General features: G+C 38.4%; 1 protein-coding gene across 9 annotated transcripts in view; it reads left to right on the forward strand.

The window, feature by feature from the left end:
• Window positions 1–475: 475 nt before the first annotated feature.
• ZNF280D (zinc finger protein 280D) overlaps window positions 476–23655 on the forward strand; it is a 117309-nt gene continuing 94129 nt past the window's right edge. For 2 of the 9 annotated variants that reach the window (XM_070579290.1, XM_070579340.1), the window contains exons 1-3: window positions 622–858; window positions 21653–21698; window positions 21810–21876. In XM_070579290.1, the coding sequence (XP_070435391.1) occupies window positions 21696–21698; window positions 21810–21876 (70 nt within the window). In that variant the 5' untranslated portion in view covers window positions 622–858; window positions 21653–21695. Of the gene's footprint in view, window positions 859–21652; window positions 21699–21809; window positions 21877–23655 lie in introns of all 9 variants that reach the window. The other 7 variants (XM_070579298.1, XM_070579329.1, XM_070579351.1 and 4 more) reach the window with 7 other exon arrangements.

Genomic DNA, 23655 nt, shown 5'->3' on the forward strand with positions numbered 1-23655 from the left:
TAATACGACTCAGTGATTGAATAGTGTGTGCGTTAAGGGTCTAATGAGTCAAGATTTCAAATCTAAGTCATTTTTGAGAGCAGGACCAGTACTGCCATTCATCTCGTGAGGACAACTGGGAGAGAACACTTTCCTTACAGATCAGAAAACAACGTTTAGCAAGTATTTACGCAAGCAGTATCTTGGCAGGTGTTCTCGTAATGCGTTTAACGTTTTTTTTAGTTATAGGCATCCATATGTCAGAATTAGGAGTTAAAACAGACACAAGCAAAATCGTTTCTTGGAAACAAATTTGGCAAAATTAGCCAGTTATTAAAAGAATCTGACTCTACTACTACTTCTCGTCTGGTTTAAGTCTTCGCCCCTCTGGCACACTATTTCTTTTTAATGGCGCCTCTCTTCCCCGACCTTCATTACTTTCCAAGCCTGCGGAGAACACGCAGGGAGGCTCCGGAACTCCCTTCTCCACTCCTTCAGATTCGCCCCGATGTCGGGAACGCAGCCCTGCGAGCCGGCGGGCGCCCGGAGCCCATGCGGGTCCGCACGGAGCCCTCGGCCGCGGCCTGAGCGTGGCCGGGCGCCGCGGCCTTCGAAGGCCTGCCGCGCGGCGCACATGCCTGCGCCCGCCTCCCGCGTCGGCGAGAAGAAAGGGAGCCCGGACGCGCCGAGGCTGACCCGGAGCCTACCCATGAGGCAGCGCGCGCCTTCACGCCCGCTCCCCCTTCCCCGGCTCGGCTGCCTGCTCCGCAATGGGAGCCGCCGCCGCCGCCGCCGTGTAGCTTTCCGTGCTCCTCCTTTTCCTCCTCCTCTTTCTCCTCCTCCTCAGGGCCCCAGTCAGGCCGATCCGCTCCGCTCACGGTAAGCGCCCCCCGCCCCCGCCCGCCCCGCGCGGCAGCAGGCAGAGGCCCTCCCGCGCGGCCTGCGCCGCCTCACTCCGGGGGCGCTGGGTTGGGGGTGTCGAGGCCGGCGCGGGTCGCCGAGAGCGCCCAGGGCGCGGGGGAGGGGACCGGCTGCGCGGCGGCCGCCGGCCCGCCATCTTGCGTCGGCCCCGGCGGGGGAGGGATCCCGGCGCGACGCGGCCGCGGCTCAGGGCTGCAGGCCGGGGTCGGGCAGGCCGCCGCCGGCGCCGGCGTCTCCTCCTTCGCCGCCTCCACCTCACCTCCCGGGGCCCGCGGGCCTGTTTGCCCCCGCGGGGTTTGGCTTTTCTCTGGAGGCGGCTCCCTTTGGCCTGCCGTACATTTTGTGCTGCTGTTTGGCGGGGCCCGGCGCTCCTCACAGCGGCCCTCCCGGGTCTCTCCAGCTGTGGGCGAGGAGAGCCAGGGGGCTTCCGAGCCTTCAGGCATCGGGCACCCCAGGGCCCAGGTGACCAGTCACTGCACCCTCACACCCTGGCTCTTGGCGGAGGCACTGGCCCGCTCCGCCACGGCAGCCCAGTTATTGTCTCCGGGAGAAGGGCCCTGGGAGAAGCGTGGACTTGGAGCCGCGATTCTCTGAGCGAGCTTTCAGGTCTCCCTGGACAAGGCGGAAAGAATGATCTCACTCTGGGGTTTGATCCTGCTCTGGAGATGGAAGGACTTCCTCCCGACTTAGCTCCAGTGTGAACGCGTTTAGGGAGGAGAAACGTCAAAACGAACCCGCTTCTGCGAGCACGGGAGAGCTTCGTCCGAGGGGTTCTCTTTGTTTGCAAAGATCTGTCGGTTTTAGAAAAATTCTGTGAACTGAAAGTTCATTTATTTATTACTTCCAGTTCGAACTGTGGCTTAAGCATTCGACGTCTTTAGTGCCGTTAAACGTAAAATTGCAACCTAGGAGGAGAGCGTGAGAGGACAAAAGCCGCCCCTTAGCATTTGTGAGGTGTCCTGCGTCGGGGCATTGCTGCGCTAACGCCAGTGTCTCTAAGCAGAAACCTGGGCCTGCGAGGACGCCGGCTTGCTGGGGGCGTTGAGTTAGGGCGCTGTGCGCCTGGGGTTTTAAACCCTCGGTACAGATACCAGTGTAACTGGAGCTTGCGTTTGGATCTGTCATTGATACCGCCTGATTTGTACCTCATAACCCCGTCTGTAGTGGTCTGTGTGGATAGAACTGTTTTGAAGGGGAGATCAGAAGCTCAGGGAGAGGTCTTTAATGAGGTCGTGGCTAGGAAGTGATGGAGCCATTTCTAGAACCTTAGGTCTTCTGATTCCTCGTTCAGTGCTCAGTTCACTATATTATTTAATTTTTTGTGAGAATGGAGTGAGGAGAAGAGGCAAGGAGGCTCACCTTGGAAATTTAAGGAATACTATTCAAAGGCTGCTTCTTTTACATTCTTTTTATTTTATTTTTAGCTGTGGGAGATTTGCCCTGAGCTAACAGCTGTTGCCAATCTTCCTCTTTTTGTATGTGAGCCGCCACCACAGCATGGCCACTGACAAGTGGCGTTGCTCTGCCGCTCAAACCGAACCCTGGCGCAGAGGGCACTGAACTTAACCACTAGGTCACCCGGGCTGGCCCTACATTTTTATTTTTAAGAGTTCGTTTCTTAACTTTTCAAGTTTTTATTTGTTTTCATGTTTTTCCCCCCAAAGTATTGAAAAATTGACAAATAGCACATTTGAACACTCATACCTGCCACCTATTTTTAATAGTTGTTACCATTTTGCCACATTTGCTTTACCTACCTATCTCATGCTCTTTTTGGTGAACATTTTCCAAGCTTGTAGGTAATATGACAGTTCACACCTATCTACTGTATGTGTGTCAGTATGTATGTTATAAGATTAAGGCCAATTTTCTGCGTACCATAATCACACTTAAGAATAATCCCTACAATCTAATATATGTCTGTAGTATGTATTCACATTTTCCCATTGTCCTCAAAATGTCCTTTTCAATCGTTTATTTTGGAACCAGTGCATATAAATGGAATCATGCATTACATTTGTTTGTATTAGTTTTTAAAAAAATTTAGTATAGTTCCCTCTTTTTTTGTTGTTGATAACATTGACCTGTTAGAGAGACCAGGCCAGTAGTCTTAAAGAATAGCCCACATTCTGTATTTTACTGACAGTTTCCTCCTCATGGGGTTTAAATTCAACCCTCTATCCCCTATATTTTCTGTAAACTTGAAGTTAGATCTAAAGGCTTGAGTAGATCAGGCTTGATATGTTTGGCAAGAATACTTCGTAAGTCATGCAGTGTAATTCATATTAGATAGCACCAGAAGACCATAAAGTAGGGTTATCCTATTAGTAATCCCAAATTTGATCTCTTGGATAAGGTGGTGACAGACTATTTTTCCATTGTAACTATTTCCCTTTGCAATTAACAGGTAATCTGTGGGGTGATATTTTGGCATTGGTATTTGGTGTGAATTTACCTGCAGTAGTCTGATAAAGACATAGCTGGGAGCAGTCATGTAGAAATGAGTGTTTGGGGGTGAAAGGGGAGGGGTAGCATTAACTCACCTAGTTTGGGGAACTTGGAATTGCTGCTACCAGTTGGCATCAGAGTCTGTGGTGGCTAGGGGAGAGAGGCAGAAAGTAGATGTCAGAAAGACTGCCTCCTTTGAAAGTTTGCTTAGGGCCCTTGTAGCAGTAATGAGCTGTGATAAATTGAAAAGTTTTGAGGTCATTTGTTACTGGAAGACAGCAAATCTCGGCATTCCTACTTCAACCCTCAACCCGTTCTTTCCAGTTAGGCTATCTAGTCCTCGTTAGGCTTCTTCACTCCAGTGTTTTACTCGTCAGCATTGGCTTTTTTAGAGGGGGGGAGGAGGGCGAAAGAAAGGAATAATGTTGTACCCTTCTGTTCCACACTTGTTTTCTTTATTCAAGACAACATTTAAAACTAAACCAAGATTTTTTTTTCTATACGAGTTGGGCAGGGGATATACCTAAATGGAATAGCAATTTTTGTAGCTAGAAAGTAGACTGTAGTTTTAGGTGCCAGGAAATTGTAGATTATTGATGACGTATTTTGTTATTTCAAAAGTAACTTTTGAAAGATGAGAAATATTTATGACATTCACTAATTAAATATATAATCCTGAATAGTTTATGTTTTGAGTCCTTCAGAGAACTCAAAAATATTTGATTATGTTATGTAATGCTATAATGCAATGTTACTGCAATAAAAAAAATTTTATTTTTCAGTCAGGTTGTTTTAAAGAAATAATGACTTGGTTTACTTGGTAACGTGTCAAAAATGTGTAATTTTTATTCATTTCTGCAAACCAGTTTTTTAAAGAATTCTTTTAACTCTCAGAATACCAGGAAAAATAGTTATCACTATTTACCATCTAGACTGAAAGGAAGCATTTCATTTTATTTTATTGTATTTTAAATTATTTTATATAATTTTATATCATTATATAATTTATAATTTATAATTTACAGGAGAATAAAGAGATAGTGTAACACAACTTATTAGAGCTTTTAATAAGATTAAACAGCATATCTCTTTGTATACACTCTTTGTATGCTCTTTGTATATACAGAAAAATGAAAAACAAAAAATATATCTCATGCATCTAATTACATACCACGCCTACAGTGAATATGCATCATGTTTGAATGCTCTTGGCAAACGTTCTTATTACAATTGTAGTACACTTTTTTTTTTTTTTTAAAGTTTTTGTATCTACACGAAGAACAGCTTCCTTTATTCTTCCCACTGTGAGACCTGTGCAAAGGAATATTGTGGTTAGAGGGAAGATAAAATTCTCTTCCTAGTTCTTGCAAGTTCTTGTCCTATTTGCATGAGGAATATTCTTGGTAACTTACGGTTTTGTAATTAAAGCTTTCCCCATACAATCAAAGTGTTTTCTGTGCTAATTGCAATCCTAGACCATCATCTTCAAGTCATTCTTTTGCACATGTAGGTACTGACTTCTTAATGAGTGTATCTACCCTTCCTTTAGTCTTTTCGTAGTACAGCTTTCTTGAGGTTAGTTTATGTAGGGGTTTTTGAATTCACTGATGCTTGAGGATGCATTGAGCTGAGAAGAGTAACTAGTTTTTCTCAGGTCAGTAAGAGTCATCGAATCTTTGAAATCCGGATATGTGCAGTTGACTTCTCTTGCTTTCTATTTGTGAAAATTCACAGAAGTTCAACCCTTTTCTTCCTGATATTGCCAACTAAGGAAAATTTCTTACTGGACAATACTAAGTCAATTCTCAACTTATAAAAAATTTCTCACAAGTTGTGTTTCTGACAGTTTTTAAATTCTATTGTCAGTTCTTGTAATACACTTGGTTCTGCTCTCACCCCTTTTCTGAATCTATGTGTTTCTGCATCTTCCAAGCTTAGGATGTTTCTCTGTCACAAGTTGCCCATATTTTTATTCTATATTTTCCAAGTTGTGGAGGTATATGTATAGGTACCTGAAATGGGCAACATTGTGTGAATGCGACTAACTGCTCATCAGCTGTCACACATGAACCTCAAACATATTCCTCTTGTAAAGACTGATTTGAGATTTCAAATACTTCCCTACTAGGTTGTACCTTATGTTTCCTTTTGGGTCTTCTTTTTGCATGTGCATCATCAAATGCAATACTTGAAGAATCTTTTGAAAATTTGATGGTTGATAATTTTCTTGAAGGGAGGAGAGCTGTCTTCTTTGCTTCATAATTGTAAGATATTTTTAGTTTTAGATTTGTGGACACCAATTAGAATAATTAATCCAGTGAGTTTAAAAAATTTCCACATCATCTCTTTCCTTCTGGTCACCGTTCTGTATGCTTGCATTCAACACTTGTCTGCTTATGAACTATATCAAGTTAAACTTTAGCACACAGACATGAAAGATGGAAGAATACTGTCACATGTCCTTTTAGCAAGAGAATGGTCTACATTCTTGTAAAAATATTGCATGATGAAATCCTTTCTGCCAAATGAGAATACCGTATTTCCTTTTAGTTTTTCGAAATATATTGTTCACTCATTCATTGTTGAGTTTGAGAAAATTTATCTAGAATATCTGATCTGAAGACTCAGTCTGAATTTCGCTGTCATCCTTAGAGTCAGAAGTGCTTGCTCTCTGTCTTTGCATTCATCTGATAATTGTGAAATGTCTCTTCTGTCAGTTTTCTTCTGTTCCATTATGAGCAGAAAATAAAAACTTCTGAGTTCTTAAGCTATTCAGTGAAAACTAAAAGCAGATGAAGAGGATCAGGATATGCCACCCTAAAATATGCCACTTTGACATGGGACTATTTTTAGCAAAAGGCAATTGAGAATCAACAGATAGAGGAAGAGTTTTCTACCCTGCCATTATCTGCCTGGAAGCAGGGCATACGTTTCCTTTGTGAAGGTATTTCCCCTCGTACCAGGAAGGGAAGAGTGACACCTGAGATGAAGAGTTGGCAGGGAGTTGAGTTTGCATAAACAGACCTAACTAAAATAACCTTTATCTTCTATTAGTTCTCCCATATATTTCCTAGTTACTTTCCCATGATATATTGTCTCTCAAAGCCCAAATCCCCTTTGTTAAAATGGTATATAAGCCCTTGAGTCTGTCCACTTCTTTGAGTTTTACTTCTTTTCTGTGAACTCCTGTGTATGTAAATATTAATAAAAATTGGGTGCTTTTTCTCCTGTTAATCTGTCATTTGTTAGTTTAATTCACAGGCCCCTAGCTACTGCAACCTAAAAGGGTAGAAGTAAAGTTTTTCCTTCCTGACACAGACTACAAAGATGATGTCTTCAGTTGTTTATACCTTTTTGAAGTTTGATGTAATATTTTGTGTGAAACAATAAGAAAACTGAAGGAAAGATAAAAATGAAGGATAATGCATTAGTGATGATTTGTTTTACTCTTGCAATATCCTTCTTGACAATTAAATCATTGTTCTGTTATCTTATTATTTTAGTTGTTTTTAAAGCACAGTTGGGAGTAGTTGATGAACAATGATGAAATAACACCTAGGATGATGAAATTAGCAAAATGTTTCAAGATGTGAGAAAAATAAATCACCAAGATCCCATAATGTATCTTAGATTTATAAAGAATTCTATAGACTCATGTAATTGTAGGATAGAATGAATTTTGTTCTATTTAAAAGTAATAAATACATTTTCCTGTTGTTACTTGAAGATCTCTAGGAAACAATGAATCATAAAACATCAGTCTTTACAACTGAAACTGCTCAAGCAGGAAAATCAAAAACTGACATTGGGGGCCAGCCCGGTGGTGCAGCGGTTAAGTTCGAACGTTCTGCTTCAGGGGCCTGGGGTTTGCCAGTTCGGATCTTGGGTGCAGACATGGCACCGCTTGGCAAGCCATGCTGTGGTAGGCGTCCCACATATAGAGGAAGATGGGCACGAATGTTAGCTCAGGGCCAGTCTTCCTCAGCAAAAAGAGGAGGATTGGCAGCAGATGTTAGCTCAGGGCTAATCTTCCTCAAAAAAAAAAACCACCATTAAAATTGTTACTATGGACCCTGATAGTATATTGAAGGTTAGTGGTTAATCTGGTCAGTTAGATATAGAGCTCTACCCCTTTCTGACACACGCATTAAACCTGCCTGCCTCTCCTACTACAGAGAGGTTTTTCAACCTTTTGCACTACATCGCTAATGAATGCTTGTAGTAGTTAGAAAGTTATTCCTTCAGGTTTTTGTTCTAAAATAATTTTGTTACCATTTTTTTCCCTCTTCCTTCCAAACTTTACCTTCAGATATCCTCCATAGTTAAAAATGATTAACTGGAACCCTGGAGGATCAGGGTGCAATATTTAGGGTTGTTGGTGAACTGGATTAAATAAAAAATATTTTTTATTTCTATCATTTTTATTGCAAACATTTCTGCTTTTCTAGTTTAGTACACCATGATGAATGCAGTGTGATTTTTGGAATGATGTACGTTTTGCTTCTTTGCATTTTTAAACACAATGCCTTATACATAATTACTGCTCAGTAAATGCTTTTTCTTACTGTTGTACTCATCGCTTGATTATTTTCTAACAGTTTAAAATTATTACTTTAGGGGCCGGCTCCGTGGCCGAGTGGTTAAGTTCGCACGCTCTGCTGCGGTGGCCCAGGGTTGGGATCCTGGGCGCAGACATGGCACTGCTTGTCAGGCCAGTTGAGGTGGCGTCCCACATCCCACAACTAGAAGGATGTGCAGCTAAGATATACAACTGTGTACGGGGGGGGTTTGGGGAGATAAAGGAGAAAAAAAAATTATTACTTTACTCTGGATTATATACAAAATTTTTGGCCAGCTAATATGGCCAGTATAGTAATTTGGCCCTCTTTGTTAAACAAAGGCTTTGACTTGGTTTCTCTAGTGTAGTAGTTCTCTAAGAGTGGTCTGGGGACTTTAGACGCTTTCAAGTCTTCACAGGGTCCTCTCTTTACCACCTACCTATCTTATGAGTCTGGATTTTCCTCACTTCAACACCGCAATATAGTGCAACAGATTGGATGAAGAAGCAGATAAGAGAGTCCTGTCTTTATTTAGACAGATATTAATGAAATTTGCAAAAATGTAAAACAATGCCACTCCTCTCAATTTTTTTTGGAAAGTATAGTTGTTTTTAATAAAGATATTTATATCAATATGCAGTGGGTTTATTGTAGTCATTGTTAAGCAAATTAATATATAGTAAATTTCTCAGGTTGAGGTTTGTGGACTGACAGGTGAAGATTCCATCCTTAGAAGTTAATCAACCACACTTTTTTTTGGCTGGGTTTGGGATTTCTTCAGCATGGCCACTGCCTGAATGCTTTTCAGTTGAGGGCTGTTAGCTAAAGCAAAGATCATTAGTCTATGAAATAATTTCCTTGCTTCTAGGCTCCATTCCTGTGTGTTCCTTATTTTGTGGGTAATTGTTACCTTTGGCACATTTGAGAAGCAAGACCTGGAGGGCCAGCCTAGGAGGGGTCTGGGAGTTTCAGGTATATCCAAATCCCTATCTCCTGCTTTGTTTACTCACTCATTTTGCTTTTCCTATTCAAGGTTTACAGTTATCTGGCTTTCAACCATACAGGATTACTGGCTGCTGATAAAAAGGCCCTCATAAACAAAATACAACATGGAAATGACTTTATTAAGTTCCTTCGGGAAAAATAAGTAATAGATCTCCCAACTTTATTGAATAGAAAAAAGTAAATAAGAAAATTGGCCCTACTTTTTTGACAGTACATTGTTAGTGGTTTTGCTCATTTAAGAAGTTATAACACGAGATATCTTTTTAATCTTTCTTTTATTGTAGTGTTTCAGAGATTATAAGGTGTATTCACAGTTATCATATTTCATCCTGAAAGTAAATACTCCTTTGAGATGGGTGGTATTATCATCTATCCTTTACAGATGAGGAAACTGAGTCTCAGAAAAAGATCATCTCATTCATTGTAATACTGGGTACTGGGTGCTGTATATTCATTTTGTAAGATGTGATGCCTTGGTCTTCCCTCACTTCACCCTCAGCTTTTCTATCTCAGGGTTACTCTTCTCTTGGGCTGGACATCTCAGGACTAGCCTTGCAGCCTGGCAGCACCAACCATGGGTGCTCCTATGCCAGCTCCTAGAGCATTTGGCCTATTCTGCGCACCTCACTGTACCCTGGAAGCTTCTAGCACTAGGATAACCCAGTTCTGCATGGGTTGGTGGAGAGTTACTGAAGAGTTTAGAATTGATAAGTGACACAATGAAAGCATTATTTTAGAAAATTGTTAATATGGTGGTTCTATTGAATGGACCAAAGCAGATAGATCTGGATGCTGAGAGATCGAGTACAAAGTGAATCTTATAAAGTAAATCTATTACTATAGGTATGAAGTTCTAAGGGCCTGAATAAGTACCTAGGGAGTGGAAAGGCAAGGGTGGTTGTGGGAGATATTTTGAAGGAAGACTCTATAGGACTGGGGAGTTGATTAGATATGATGAATAAAAGAGGGAGACATTGAAAAAAATTCCAAGGACTCAAGATCAGAAGGATAACAGTTTCATTGGTAGAAAAAGAGAAGTGCAAGGGTAGAACTAATTTTTATAAATTGGGGTAAGATTGACCTAACATAAAACTCACCATTTTAAGCATTTTAAAGTGTACACTTCAGTGACATTTAGTACATGCACGATGTTGTACAGCCAGCAATCTCATCCCAGAATATTTTCAGCTTCTCAAGAGGAAACCCATTACCCATTAAGCAGCCTCTCTCTATTCTCCCCTCCCCCCAGCTCTTGGCAACCACTAATCTGCTTTCTGTCTCTCTGGATTTGCCTATTCTGGACATTTCATGTAAATGGAATCATACGATATGTGACTGACTTCTTTGACTTAGCATAAATGTTTTCAAGATATATCTGTATTGTAGCACATATCATGACTTCATTTTTTTTTATTGCTGAATGATATTCCATTGTGTGAATATACCACATTTTGTTGATCCATTTATCACTTGATGAACATTGGCTTATTTCCACTTTTTGGCTATTATGAATAATACTATAGAGCTAATTCTTGAGGGGAAATTTTGTTCAGTTCGGGAAATACTGAATTTGAGGTGCGTTTAGGTATCCAGATAGCAGTTTTCAGCAGTTAAGAGATGAAGGACTGGACTATAGTTGAGAAGTCAGGGTTGGACGTCAATATTTGATGATTTTATGGATTGCTACTGAGAACTGACAGCTAAGACTGCAATTTATTAGATCTGTCTTTTAGGGAACAATTTGTGTAGGGCTGAGGTCTAAACTTTATGGAAAATCTGATTTTACATTATTTAAGGAGAAAGAGAATATGGGTGAAGAGTTAAAAGGGAGGAGGTGGGTAGATAATCAGTCAGTCGGTATGCAGAAAATTATTGAGGAGGATATTTCAAGAAATTGGGTTAATAGATGGAAGATAAGGAAAATGAAAGTAAAGGAAGGGTAGGTTGATCTGGCTATTGGGAGGGTTATTGGGATCTTCAGATGGATAGCTTCAGAATACTGTGCAGTAGAAAATGTGGTAGCTGCCCTACTGTGCTCAGCTCAGTTTTGACTGACAGAGTGGGTAGTAATAACTAGAGCAAATGATCAGGACCAGCTGGGAGTTTTACTTCGATGAGGAGGTGGTGCAAAGAGAGCTTCCAAATACCTTGTTGCGAAGAAGAAGTGTTCTTGTACATAGAAGCTTTTGATGACTGTTGGTTTAGACTGATTTGCAGATTTGAGCAGTCTACTGAAGCACAGCCTTTCTACTAACTGATGTTAAAAAATTTGGTGTTAAGAAAATTGTCAAAATTCTAAAAAGTTGGTTTATCATGATGATTGATATTTGAGATGTTTGCTCTGAATCAGTGTCTGTGATGTACATCTTGATATCGTTGGGAGTGCTGAGTTAAACTATCAAACAGATTTATTAATTAAAATGCAATTTATGTTTAAAACTATCAACTATTACTTTTTCTCCAGGAATTTGCTTACTTTGAATAAACTCAAGATTTTCATCTTCAGTATTGAGCTTCAACCCAACTGCTTCGTTCATTATTATACTCGAATGTTTCTAGAGAATATTTGAATATAGTAGATTGATTGCCAAAATATTTTATTCATAATTCCAAAATGAAGTTTCATAATTCAACATTCTCAATTAGGACAATTTTTTTTTTTTTACTGAAATAATAACAAATCTGCCTTGCCTTTCACTCTAGACAAAAATTAACATACCTCTACTAGATGAATATGTTTACAATATTAGGGTTGGGAGGATGGGGATCTTGAAAGTGACCATTTTCAATTACATAATGCTTGAATTTTTTCATAATTTTCATTGATGATCTTTCGCATCTCAAGTTTACCTCATTTTCTGATTTTTTTTTTTTTTTTGAGGAAGATTAGCTCTGAGCTAACTGCTGCCAATCCTCCTCTTTTTGCTGAGGAAGACTGGCCCTGAGCTAACATCCGTGCCCATGTCCCTCTACTTTATATGTGGGATGCCTACCACAGCATGGCTTGCCAAGCGGTGCCGTGTCCGAACCTGGGATCCAAACGGTGAACCCCGGGCCCCTGAGAATAACGTGCAAACTTAACCACTGTGCCACCTGGCCGGCCCCTGCTTTTCTGATATTTTAACTGCTAATTGTTTTGTACTTATATTTAGATGAAATCGGCCTCTCTGTAATTTTGGTCTTGTTCCTGGTAAGGACAAATAGCATGGGACTGAAATCTCTGGCCTTTGAAGTACCTGGGTTTGAATCCTTCCTTTACCGCTTAGTTGTAGTACTTTGGGCAAGGTACTTAACCTCTAGAATTCAGTTGCCACAGCTGTAAAGTGGGGATAATAATAGTGTCTATCTCATAGAGTTTTTTGAGGATTAGATGAAATAATGTATGCATTTAATTAATGTTAGCTAATGGTAATGATAATTATTATAGATAATATAATTTATAATTATAATATCTTACAGTAGTATGTAATGAATTAGGTAGTTATTTTGAAGCTCAACACCAGGAATTAAATTCTCTAGGTTACTCAAAACAAGTAAATATTACTACTATTGTTATTGTTGTTAGCACTTGAGCCAGAAAGAACAAGTCACCCACTTTCCTTCTTTCTCATGGCAAATTTTAAAATATCTGTAACAGCTTTCACTTCTACCATCCCTGCCCCACCATCTCATGTTTCCTAGGTTAATTATCTTTAGTTCTTTGACCTAGACAAAGCTCTGATTCTGATTCCTTGTGGTGGATATCTATTTTTGCTACCCAACATCTGTTCACCCTTACCTTGGTAACAGATGTCTTGATTTTCCTTTGGGGAACCATCCCCTCCTCCAGTCTTTATTTTGTGTTCTTTTTGGTTGGGTCTCTACTTCTGGTACCAGGGGGAGCATATGATCTGGGACTAAACCTGTCACAATCCCTTAACAGTAGGGATTGGCTTAGGGAAGGGCGTATGACTTCAGTCAAACCAATTAACTCCAGTCAGAACTGGTGCTCTTATCATTGTCCTGGACTTCAATCTTGGAAGGTGTTAAGTTGGAGCTGCTACAGTCATTCACAATGGGAGACCCCTTCTGAGGATAGAATCAACATAGAGGAAGTGAAGCTCAGGAATGGAGAGAGAAAAATCGAGTTCACATATCATTGTTTAAATTGTGCCTGTAGCTATTTCTGTAAGTGAGCCAATACATTCTCTTTTGCATAAGCCAGTTTGAGTTGGGTTTTCTGTTACTCATAGTTGAAACAGTCGTAGCCAATACACAGTATTCCAAGTGGGGATTGATTAGGACAGAATAGAATAAAACCGCCATCTCTTTGATTTTATACTCAAATTCTGTTATTTTGACGCTGTATCACAAATCTGATCCTATCAGTTCTTGCTTAAAATCTCCTTAGTGGCTTTCCACTGCTCTTAGGATAAGGAGAAAATTCTTTAGCATGTTCTACAACGTGCTGCATTGTTTGACTCCTATCTTACTTCCTACAATATACCCCCTTGCTTCTTTTCCAGTCACACTGGTTTCTTTTCAGTTTCTTGTATTTGCTGTGCCATAGATCTTTTGCGCATGCTGTTTCTTCTGCCTGGAATGCTCTCTTCTCTCTCCTGTTTGCCTAGTTAACTTCAACTCATTCTTCAAATAACAACGTAATCATTGCTTTCTTAGGGAAGCCAGTTTTCATTGTTAACTAGACCTAATTTTCCTTTCTCTGAATTTAAATTCCATACCCATAGGCTTCATAGCACTTAACCATTGTCAGTTTACATCTCTTTTATGAGTGTTTGTCCCTGTCTAGACTATAAGCTTCATGAGTGCAAGACCTGTGTCTTAATTTTTGATCATCATTGTATTCCTGCCTGGCAATATCTGGCACATAGTACATGTTTAATAAATATACTTTTTCAATGAATGACCTTCTGACTTGCTAGATCTGTGGTAACCAAAACTGATAAGTAGTACATCTTCAATTTATATTTTTGTAAATTTTGTTTTTTGAGCAAATACAAAACTTATTTTGTGCTATAGTTTACTATTCATTCTAGCTTGTGAAGTTCTTTTGAAAGCCTCATTTGTTATTTAATGTGCATTATACTATTTACTCATCTATAAATTTAATCTGCACATAGTATGGTCTTTATCCAAATCCTTGTTATGGATATGGCCCTTTATACGGTAAGACATATAAGGCATTGGGATGCATTTGTTATCCCTGAACCATTACCCTATCTGTGTCTTTAATCACTCTTATTATCTATTGCATCACATACCAAACTGATGAGTGGGATTGGGGGTAGGGGAGGGGAGGGAATAAGCATTCATACTCTTTACTCACAGACTTCTGTATATTTGAAGCATGTTCAGTGAACATTTTTACTTAAAAAAACTAATGAAAACATCTTTTCTTTAAGGATTAATGTATATGTCTTTTCCATGGTGGGGCATTTCCATATCCCCCAGCTAGATCTGATTGTTTTTTCCCCAACCCCTGACCTACAGATTCTTAGCCTTTTTGGTTCATAGATCCTTGTGAGAATTTGATGCTCCCATAAAAAGTACAAGTTGTGCACATTTTGCATATTTCTTATTTCTGTGGTTCCCCCAATGCCTTATCAAGAACCTCTGCTATAGCACTTTTAGTATTTATTATTACACCTACCATGCCCTGTTTTGTATGATATTTCTGTATTTATCATAATCGCCCTACCAGATAGCTTCTTGAAGTAGGGACTTTTTTCATCTTCTATGCAGCACTGAAGACTGTGCCTTGCATTAGATAGGAAATGATTAAGTGTATTATTTTTTTTAAGTCTTAATTGTTTATGTTATGAAGTATTTTCATTGTCTTTAGAATATCCTGATTGACCTTACTAACTTGGAGAATTGTTTTGGCTTGTAGTGGAGGAAAAAAAAACCTTTTTCTTTATCCTCTTGGGTTAAGTACCTGGGACCTGCAAATTAAACTGATAAAAAGACAGATTAAAATAGGTATGCAAATTTTATTTGATGTTAACATTTAAATTTTTATCTTTATGGAGGTCTTCATAGAGAAAAAAAGACAAAAGAGGTGGTTAGATGTGGGGGCTTATACCATTTTAACAAAGGGTGGTTAATTTGTGAAGTGGCAAGACAAAGGAAAAGGGATTTGGTCTTCTAGGAGTGGTAAATAGAGGAAAGGTAAATATATAGGGGAAACTAATGGAAGATAAGGGTTATTTTAGTCAGGTTTGTTTGTGCAGACCCATTTTGGTGCCGACCTGTTTCCAGTGATAATGGTAGTTTTTCCTATTCCTGGTATGGAAGAGGGAAATTTATGTCCTGCTTTTAGACAGATAGGGAAGGCAGAGAGCTCTTTCTGTTTCTTCCACTTCTTAATTCCCTTTAGCCCAAAACAATCCTTATGCCAAAGTGGCATATTTTGGGGTGGCATATTCTGATCCCCTTCAGACTTTAAGGAATCCATCTGGATTTCTCCTAATTTCCGTGAATAAAAGTGGTAATTCTTTGATTCTCCACCTTCGGAGAATGAAGTTTTTTCTCCAGGTTAGGAGGTGGATAGCAGAAGCTGGTCTAATTGCTCTTTGGGCCTTATTCTTGGAAACAGCCAGGTCAGCTTCTTTCAAGACCTGGATTTCCTCTCCTAGTTCTGATCTCGTTTGTAGGCTGCTGCTTTCAAGGCTGAGTCCCAAGGCTTCCCCTTCTCTGTTTGCCTGTTCACTGTGAAGATTCCTGAATGTATAATCTTTTAAAAGTGACATTTGAAATTTTTGGTTTACTTGAAAAATTAAACTATCTATATCCATATTCTCCCTTGTTAGGTCCTTTTCTCATTTTCTTGGAATGACCATTTTCAGAAGGCAGAGTTTTACTTAAAATAACAATTAGAGTGTTTCAGAAATTGGGTGAGATTTGATGTGACATCTAAAGTTTTTATGATCACCTAGTATTTTGTCTGCAATACTTTAGCTGCTAGTGATGAGGTGTTTCTAACAGTGCATTTTATGTGGTTGGAATGTGCCCTTCTTGAGAATAAGTCTGTGGTTTTTAACGATAACAACTGGACTGATTCTAAAAAGGATGGATACTTAGTTTTCTAACAATAAAGCATTAAGAAAATAGGCATAAAAAGAAGAAATACTGTTTTGAAATTTCATCTGTTTAATGTTTGTAAATAAAAATTTTTAATAATTTCTTTATGAAAGTTCATATTTAAATACCTGAATTTTATGAAATCAAATTTTAGTTGTGGGTCTCTCTTTCAATTATATATGGGTTTATTGCTTATGATTTAAGGTTTCTATTTGTGTGATTTGTCTTAAAGTGCCAAAGTAGATATCATTCTCTGCTTTTCTAATCCTGTTACAGTTAATTTCCATGATGGAATCAGTAGATGATGGATATAAAGATGGTATAGAACAGTTTTTTAAATGATTCTTCTTCCTCAAAAGATCGTGTATATTTTTAAGATAATGAAAATTAAATTTAAATTAATTTTTGAGTATCTCCTTGGAACAGTTGGAAATTCTTGAGAGGTTACAAAACCTGGGTTGGAAATAGCAGGTTGTTACTCATAGTTAAGAACCCACTTTTAATCCTTTAAGCTCTATTCCTTTGGAATTAGAATTCTAAAATTATAGACTCCATTGCAGCATGCCATTAGTGACAAAAACTAAAGAATTGTTTATAAAATGGAATAGAACATAAACCAAAGCTTTCAAGTCTGTGGAATGATTTGAATGCCTGATTTTTTTTTGAAATTTGTGAGAGGGAAAAGTGACAGATCAAACTTTTATGAAGTGTTCCAATGACCCTGTGTCATCCAAATCATTCCACTGAAAAACTCTTCCAAGTATATAAAATTGTTAAAGGTTTAGTGTTGCTTACAGCTAGCATGTTAATCTTAGACTAAATTTATGAGCGAGTTGAACTTGATTTAAGTATATGCTTTACTTATTTTGAACATAAATTTTCATTATTTGGAATGATTATATTAATTTTTATTTTATATTTTCCCTTTTATAGTAAATTAATCGTATCTGGTTTTGGTGTTGCCAACTTCTTTTTTTTTTTTTTTTTTAAACTGGAGAACTTATTTATTTATTTATTTATTTATTTATTTGAGGAAGATTAGCTCTGTGCTAACATCTGCCGCCAATCCTCCTCTTTTTGCTGAGGAAGACTGGCTCTGAGCTAACATCCATGCCTGTCTTCCTCTACTTTATATGTGGGATGCCTACCACAGCATGGTTTGCCCAGCGGTGCCATGTCCGCACCCGGGATCTGAACCGGCGGACCCCGGGCCACTGAAGCAGAACGTGTGCACTTAACTGCTGTACCACTGGGTTGGCCCCAATGTTGCCAACATCTTAGTTAGGAATGCAATCCCCAATTAAAACTTTATTTTTATGATGAGAAGAAAAAACAAAGATTAACTTTCTAATGTGGTTTCTTGGATTGTTTTATTGAATAACTAACTTTTGGGGTCTGGGGAGATGGAAAATTTAACCATTCACCATATTCCTCACATTCACTTTTGTATTCACTTTTGTATTCGCCTACTCCTTTTTAAAAAGGATGTTTTTTTAGAAGTTAAAATACAGGTATGCATGTAGAATGAAATTTTTTTTTTAGTGGAAATGGTATAAGACACTTTATCCAAATGTAAATTTTTATATGTTGGTATCTTTGAATTAGCTACTTGTTTTATTCTATGAGATTAGTAGTATATAATTTAACAATGTTGATAAATTGTAGTATTTATAATGTTCAATGAGGACTTGAAGTTTATGTTATTTGTGTTTTAACTAGTTTATAAATGCTTTAGTAAAATGAAAATATGGCACGATACATTTGATAGCCACATTCCAGAAGGTATATTCATAAACCTAAAATTTCATCATGAGAAATACTGTTGTAATGGAGATCTTATATAATAAAATGATTTTTAAATGCTCAGCTGATAGCTTGTAAATTTCAGTATAATAACAAAATTGTGATCAGTTCTTAGAGTTCTTTAACATGGGATTTAGCCCAGAGTTAAAAATGGGTAATGGGCTGGCCCAGTGGCGCAGCAGTTAAGTTCATACCTTCTGCTTCGGTGGCCAGAGGTTCGCGGGTTCGGATCCCTGTGTGCGGACCTACGCACCGCTTGTCAAGCCATGCTGTGGTAGGCATCCTGCATATAAAGTAAAGGAAGTTGGGCGTGGATGTTAGCTCAGGGCGTCTTCCTCAGCGAAAAAGAGGAGGATTGGTGGCAGATGTTAGCTCAGGGCTAATCTTCCTCAAAAAAAAAAAAAGAGTAAGATTTATTGAGTGGTTTCTGTGCCAGCCACCAAGCTATGTGCTTTATGTATATTATCTCATTTTAATCTTCATTATAACTCTATGAAATAAGTAATATATATATATATATATATATATATATATATACCCACACACATAGTAAAGCAAGGCACAGAAATTAACTAACTTGCCCAAGTTCATACAGCTAGTAAGTGGTTGAGTCAGAATTTTAACCTGGCATTCATTCTTCACCAAGTTTTACTGTTTATGGTTAAAAAGTGTTTAAAGTGTACAGTAAATTATAAAGTATAGAGCTGAATTAAACCTTAGTGGTCATTCAGTTGAAGAGGCCAAGATCCAGAATTGTAAGGTGACGTGACTGAAAGCTGTGGGAGTGCTGGGGCTATGACTTGGTTCTTCTGCTTTCTAGTCTAGGGCTCGATTTTATGTTCAGACTCTACAGTTGTGGTTTGTGGAACTGCTTAATCTTTTCCCTTGTCATGGAGTAAATAGGACTATATCTAGTACATAACATAACTGTGCCATAATGTGTGCCATGTACTAGATCAGATGCATTACCTTTATTATTTAACACAGCGACATTTTATCAGGTGATATCTATCAGTGGATAAAAGTGAATTTTTCAAACAATTAAAAATTTAAACCCACATTTTTTCATTGATTTAAAAGTTTTTTTTGTAGAAAAAATCCTTTAAGATATAGTTTAATTTCAGATATATAAAAGCTGAAACAAAAAAATAATAAAATAGGAATTTATAATTATGTGGTGAGCAATCTCCAAAAATGGATGAATTACATTATGTTCTAAAAAGTCAGTTACGGGGCTGGCTCCGTGGCCGAGTGGTTAAGTTCGCACGCTCTGCTGCGGCGGCCCAGGGTTCGGATCCTGGGTGCGGATGTGGCACTGCTCGTCTAGGCCACGTTGAGGCGGCGTCCCACATCCCACAACTAGAAGGACGTGCACCTAAGATATACGACTGTGTACAGGGGGGTTTTGGGGAGATAAAGCAGAAAAAAACATAAAGAAAAAGATTGGCATCCGTTGTTAGCCCAGGTGCCAATCCTTAAAAAAAAAAAAAAAGAAGATTGGCAACAGTTGTTAGCCCAGGTGCCAATCTTTAAAAAAAAAAGTCAGTTACTTGTAATTCGTATTTTTCTCCATAGAAATAAGTGTATTAAACATGGGCATGAAATTTCTACCTGAGTCATTAGCTGAAATAGAGTGTTCTTTTTCTGGCTATTTTGGAGCCAACTCTGAGCTGCAGAAGCTAGAGACCTTTGAAGCTTTGAGATCCCCACTGCATATCTTTGCTGGATATTCCACTTCAGTGGCAGCTGATTTAATCCTTCATAGAGTTCCATGCTCTTCTAACAAAATTCTGAAGTGCTGACTTGAGGAGTTTTTATGGTGATAGTTTTGGGATGCTCCAGTGATTGAGATGCCAGAGGAATCCATGAAAATGTTTCTAACCAGGACAAAATATGGCAATGATTCTTTAGATAAGCATAGAAGTGTGCTGTGGCTGCACTGTCCAATACAGTAGCCACCAGCCACGTGTGGCTTTGAGCATTTGAAATGTTGCTAGTGAAATTGAGGAACTGAATTTTTTTTTTTGAGGAAGATTAACTCTGAGCTACCATCCACCTCCAAATCCTCCTCTTTTTGCTGAGGAAGATTGGCTCTGAGCTAACATCCGTGCCCATCTTCCTCTACTTTATATGTGGGATCCCTGCCACAGCATGACTTGGTAAGTGGTGCATAGGTCCATGCCCAGGATTGGAACTGGTGAACCCCAGGCCACCAAAGCGGAGCACGTGAACTTAACTGCTACATCACCCGGCCGTCCTGAGGAACTGAATTTTGAATCATCTCTAGTCATAGGCAATGGATATCTTGTTCATATGGACAAGTCATTCATTAATTGAGTATTTGTAAATTGAATACTAATTTTAGAGTTTTGCTAAGAGATATTTATATGATCACTTAAAATTATTATGTATGGGGCTGGCTCCGTGGCCGAGTGGTTAGGTTCGCATGCTCCGCTGCAGGCGGCCCAGTGTTTCGTTGGTTCGGATCCTGGGCGTGGACATGACACTGCTCATCAGGCCACGCTGGGGCGGCGTCCCACATGCCACAACTAGAAGGACCCACAACCAAGAATATACAACTGTGTACCGGGGGTGCTTTGGGGAGAAAAAGGAAAAAATAAAATCTTAAAAAAAAAAAATTATTATATATGAGTCTCATATATAGGCTCTATAATTATGGCACTTTAAAAAATTCTCTATTCTTGGTACTAGTAGATCCTTAATGCTGAGAAAGAATTGTCATTAATTTATCTTCTTGATATACACGTAACACTGATTTTAGTGTAAGAACAAGCTCTATTCACATAATTGAGTTAAAGAGATTTAAATAGACCTTAGAACTTGGTGCATTTAGTTAGACACAAGATTCACTAGTGACTCCTGTGATAGTAGTTCAAACATTTATAGCAGTAACTTCTAAAGTTAAAATAATGTTTTTCCCTCTGTGGACTGATTCAGTCCAAATAACTTGGAAATTAAAAAGCAGGAAAACTTGCTTTTGTCAGCCTGAGGATAAAGAGGAATGTGAAGATTGAATTGGCTGTGTTTTTCAATATTTTACGTTTCGGATGCCTAATTTTTGACCTGTTTTGCTTTATAACTAAAACAGTTTTCAAAATATTTGTATGTTTTGTAAAACTTACGCTGTTGTATATGTGTCAGAATGCAGAAGACAAATTCTTGTTTTAAATAAAGCAATTCAAATTTTTTTTTTTGGATAATGTCTATCCTAACAGCATTTGTTTTTAAAACCCAAAGGATTATAGACGTACCAGATTGTAAATGTCTGAAGACAAGGACTATGACTTATTCATCTTTGTTTTTTCCCTAGATCTTAACACATTGTCTTGTATACAGAGGCAATGGGCAGTTTTTTTTGAATGAATTAATCTATGATGAAATATATTCAACCAATTTTCTTTTCCTTGTAAGTTTGTTGTTAAAAAAACCCAGAAAAATATAGACTAAAGTTTAAAGTTATGTTTTCTTATGGAAATAATTACATTTATATCTGAAATGTGAAGAATAGGTAACAAAGATTAATGTCACTTAGCATTTGATAGTTGAGACTTATGAAAACAATACATTATGAGGTTTTTATAAAAGGATGCTCTTAAAAATTATTTGTAGTTTTTTAATTCAGCCTTCTTCAAGTACTAAGTGCTTAATAGAATCACCATTTTACCTAGTACTAAATTTGGGTTATTCAGGAGTGAATCAATTATGTAAAGTGAAGTGTATGTATATGTCAAATATATCAAACTTAAAAATTGAGCTTTCTGTAGGAAAAAAGATTAAATATGTACACAGTTAATTTATTGAAATCCACTCTAATACTAGGTATCTTTATTTTATAGGAAGGAAAACTGAGATATAACTTGCTGCCTTGTTTGGAGTCACATGGTGAGTTTGGAGATCAAAATTAGATCCAAGAATCTCTGAATCCCAAGTTCGTGTTTCAATATTTGGCATTCTTTAAAGTGACTCGTAAAATTGACTGATATCATGTGTCAGTACTTAGGTGACAATTTACAGAAAGTCAACTGCAACTTGATGGGCGACAACCTTTTTCAGCTGAAAAGTAAGTGTTGCTGCCACGACTGGTACTAGTATACGTGGCTTTTGTACTGATAATTGCTTCAGGAGAAAGGATGAGAGGTAGGCGCATTTTCTTAAAGACAGAAACACAAAATTGTTAAAGTAACAAATGCTCGCAGGAAAACAAATGATGTAAATCACAAAGTGGATAAAGTAGAAATGAAGTGTGTTCTCCCTATGCCTAGTGGAGTATCACTACCACTACTAGATAAGAGTAGTGATAACTACTGTTATCAATTCGCTATACGTAATCACATATGTTTCTTCTACGCATAGATGAAAAAGAAATTATTTCAAAAAAAATCAGAAAGCTATTATGTGCTGTTTAAAAATTTTTTCTTAGTAGTATATCCTGGATGTATTGACAATGGCAGTGCCCAGTTAAAAAGAATGAGGAAGACCTTTTTCTTCTGTATTAGTTTACTAGGGCTGCTATAACAAAGTACCATAGACTGGATGGCTTAAACAACAGAAATTTATTTTCTCACAATTCTGGAGGCTTGAAGTCCAAGATCAAGGTGTTTGCAGGGTTGGTTCCTTTTGAGGGCCATGAGGGAAGGATCTGTTTGAGGCCTTTCTCCTTGGCTTATAGATGGCCATCTGCTTCCTGTGTCTTCAGATGATCTTACCTCTATGCATTAATCTGTGTCCTGATCTCTTCTTTTAAGGACACCAGTCACATTGGATTAGAGCCCCCCAGTAACCTCATTTTAACTTAATTACCTCTTTAAGCACTGTCTTCAAGTAGAGTCACATTGTGAGGTACTGGCAATAAGGACTTCAACATGAATTTTGGAGAAAAACAATTCAGCCCATAACATACACCAACTGGAAATAAATGATACTTTTATTATCATTATATAATGGGTTTCCCTAATTTGTTTTTTTCTGTAATGTAGCAGCTGAGCTTTTTTTTTGCTGGGAAAGATTCACCCTCAGCTAACATCTGTTGCCAATCTTCCCCTCCTTTTTTTTCCCCCTCTCCCAACAGCCCCAGTGTCTAGTTGTATATTCTAGTTGTAAGTCCTTCCAGTTCTTCTGTCTGAGCCACTGCCACAGCATGGCTGCTAACAGACTAATGGTGTGGTCAAGTTCTGCGCCTGAGAACTGAACCTGGGCCACTGAAGTGGAGTAGCCAAACTTTAACCACTAGGCCATCAGGGCTGGCTCCCTAACTTTTAAAAATTAGACATTGCTTGACTTTGCCTAGTTTCCTAGTCCATAGATAATTATATACTATGCGCATACTGCCTATCTAATGTGTAGAGGGAAATGCACTCTCAAGGAGCTCAGGTTGGCCTTGGACATATAATAATATTTTTAGTCATTTGACTTGAAGAACTCCACATAATTAGTAAAACAGTATAGTTTAGAAAAGAAAAGGTTCAGTTCATGTTGTTTATGTCATTTAGGAAAGTGAGAAGGCCTCCTTTTTTTCGTAGGTGGATTACTAAACAATCAAATAATGTTAGACCAGGAAATGATTTGTGACATACTTTTATAGAATGGAAAAAAATTTTAAATTTACAAAAGAATGACGCCTAATTTGTTAAGGTATTTACTTTATATGCCATCCCCAAAGCATTCTTTCGATTAGTATCTTTTAAGACCATGGTAGAACGTTGTCTTAATTTTGAGCAAAGGTAGAAGTAGCATTAAAAAAATTACCCTTAGAAATGACTACATTTAGATGATAAATTAAAGATATTATTGTTGGGGCCAGCCCTGTGGCCGAGTGGTTAAGTTCGGGCGCTCTGCTTTG

Source organism: Equus przewalskii, chromosome 1 (assembly GCF_037783145.1).
Source record: "Equus przewalskii isolate Varuska chromosome 1, EquPr2, whole genome shotgun sequence".
In the NCBI taxonomy this organism is placed as follows: Eukaryota; Metazoa; Chordata; class Mammalia; order Perissodactyla; family Equidae; genus Equus; species Equus przewalskii.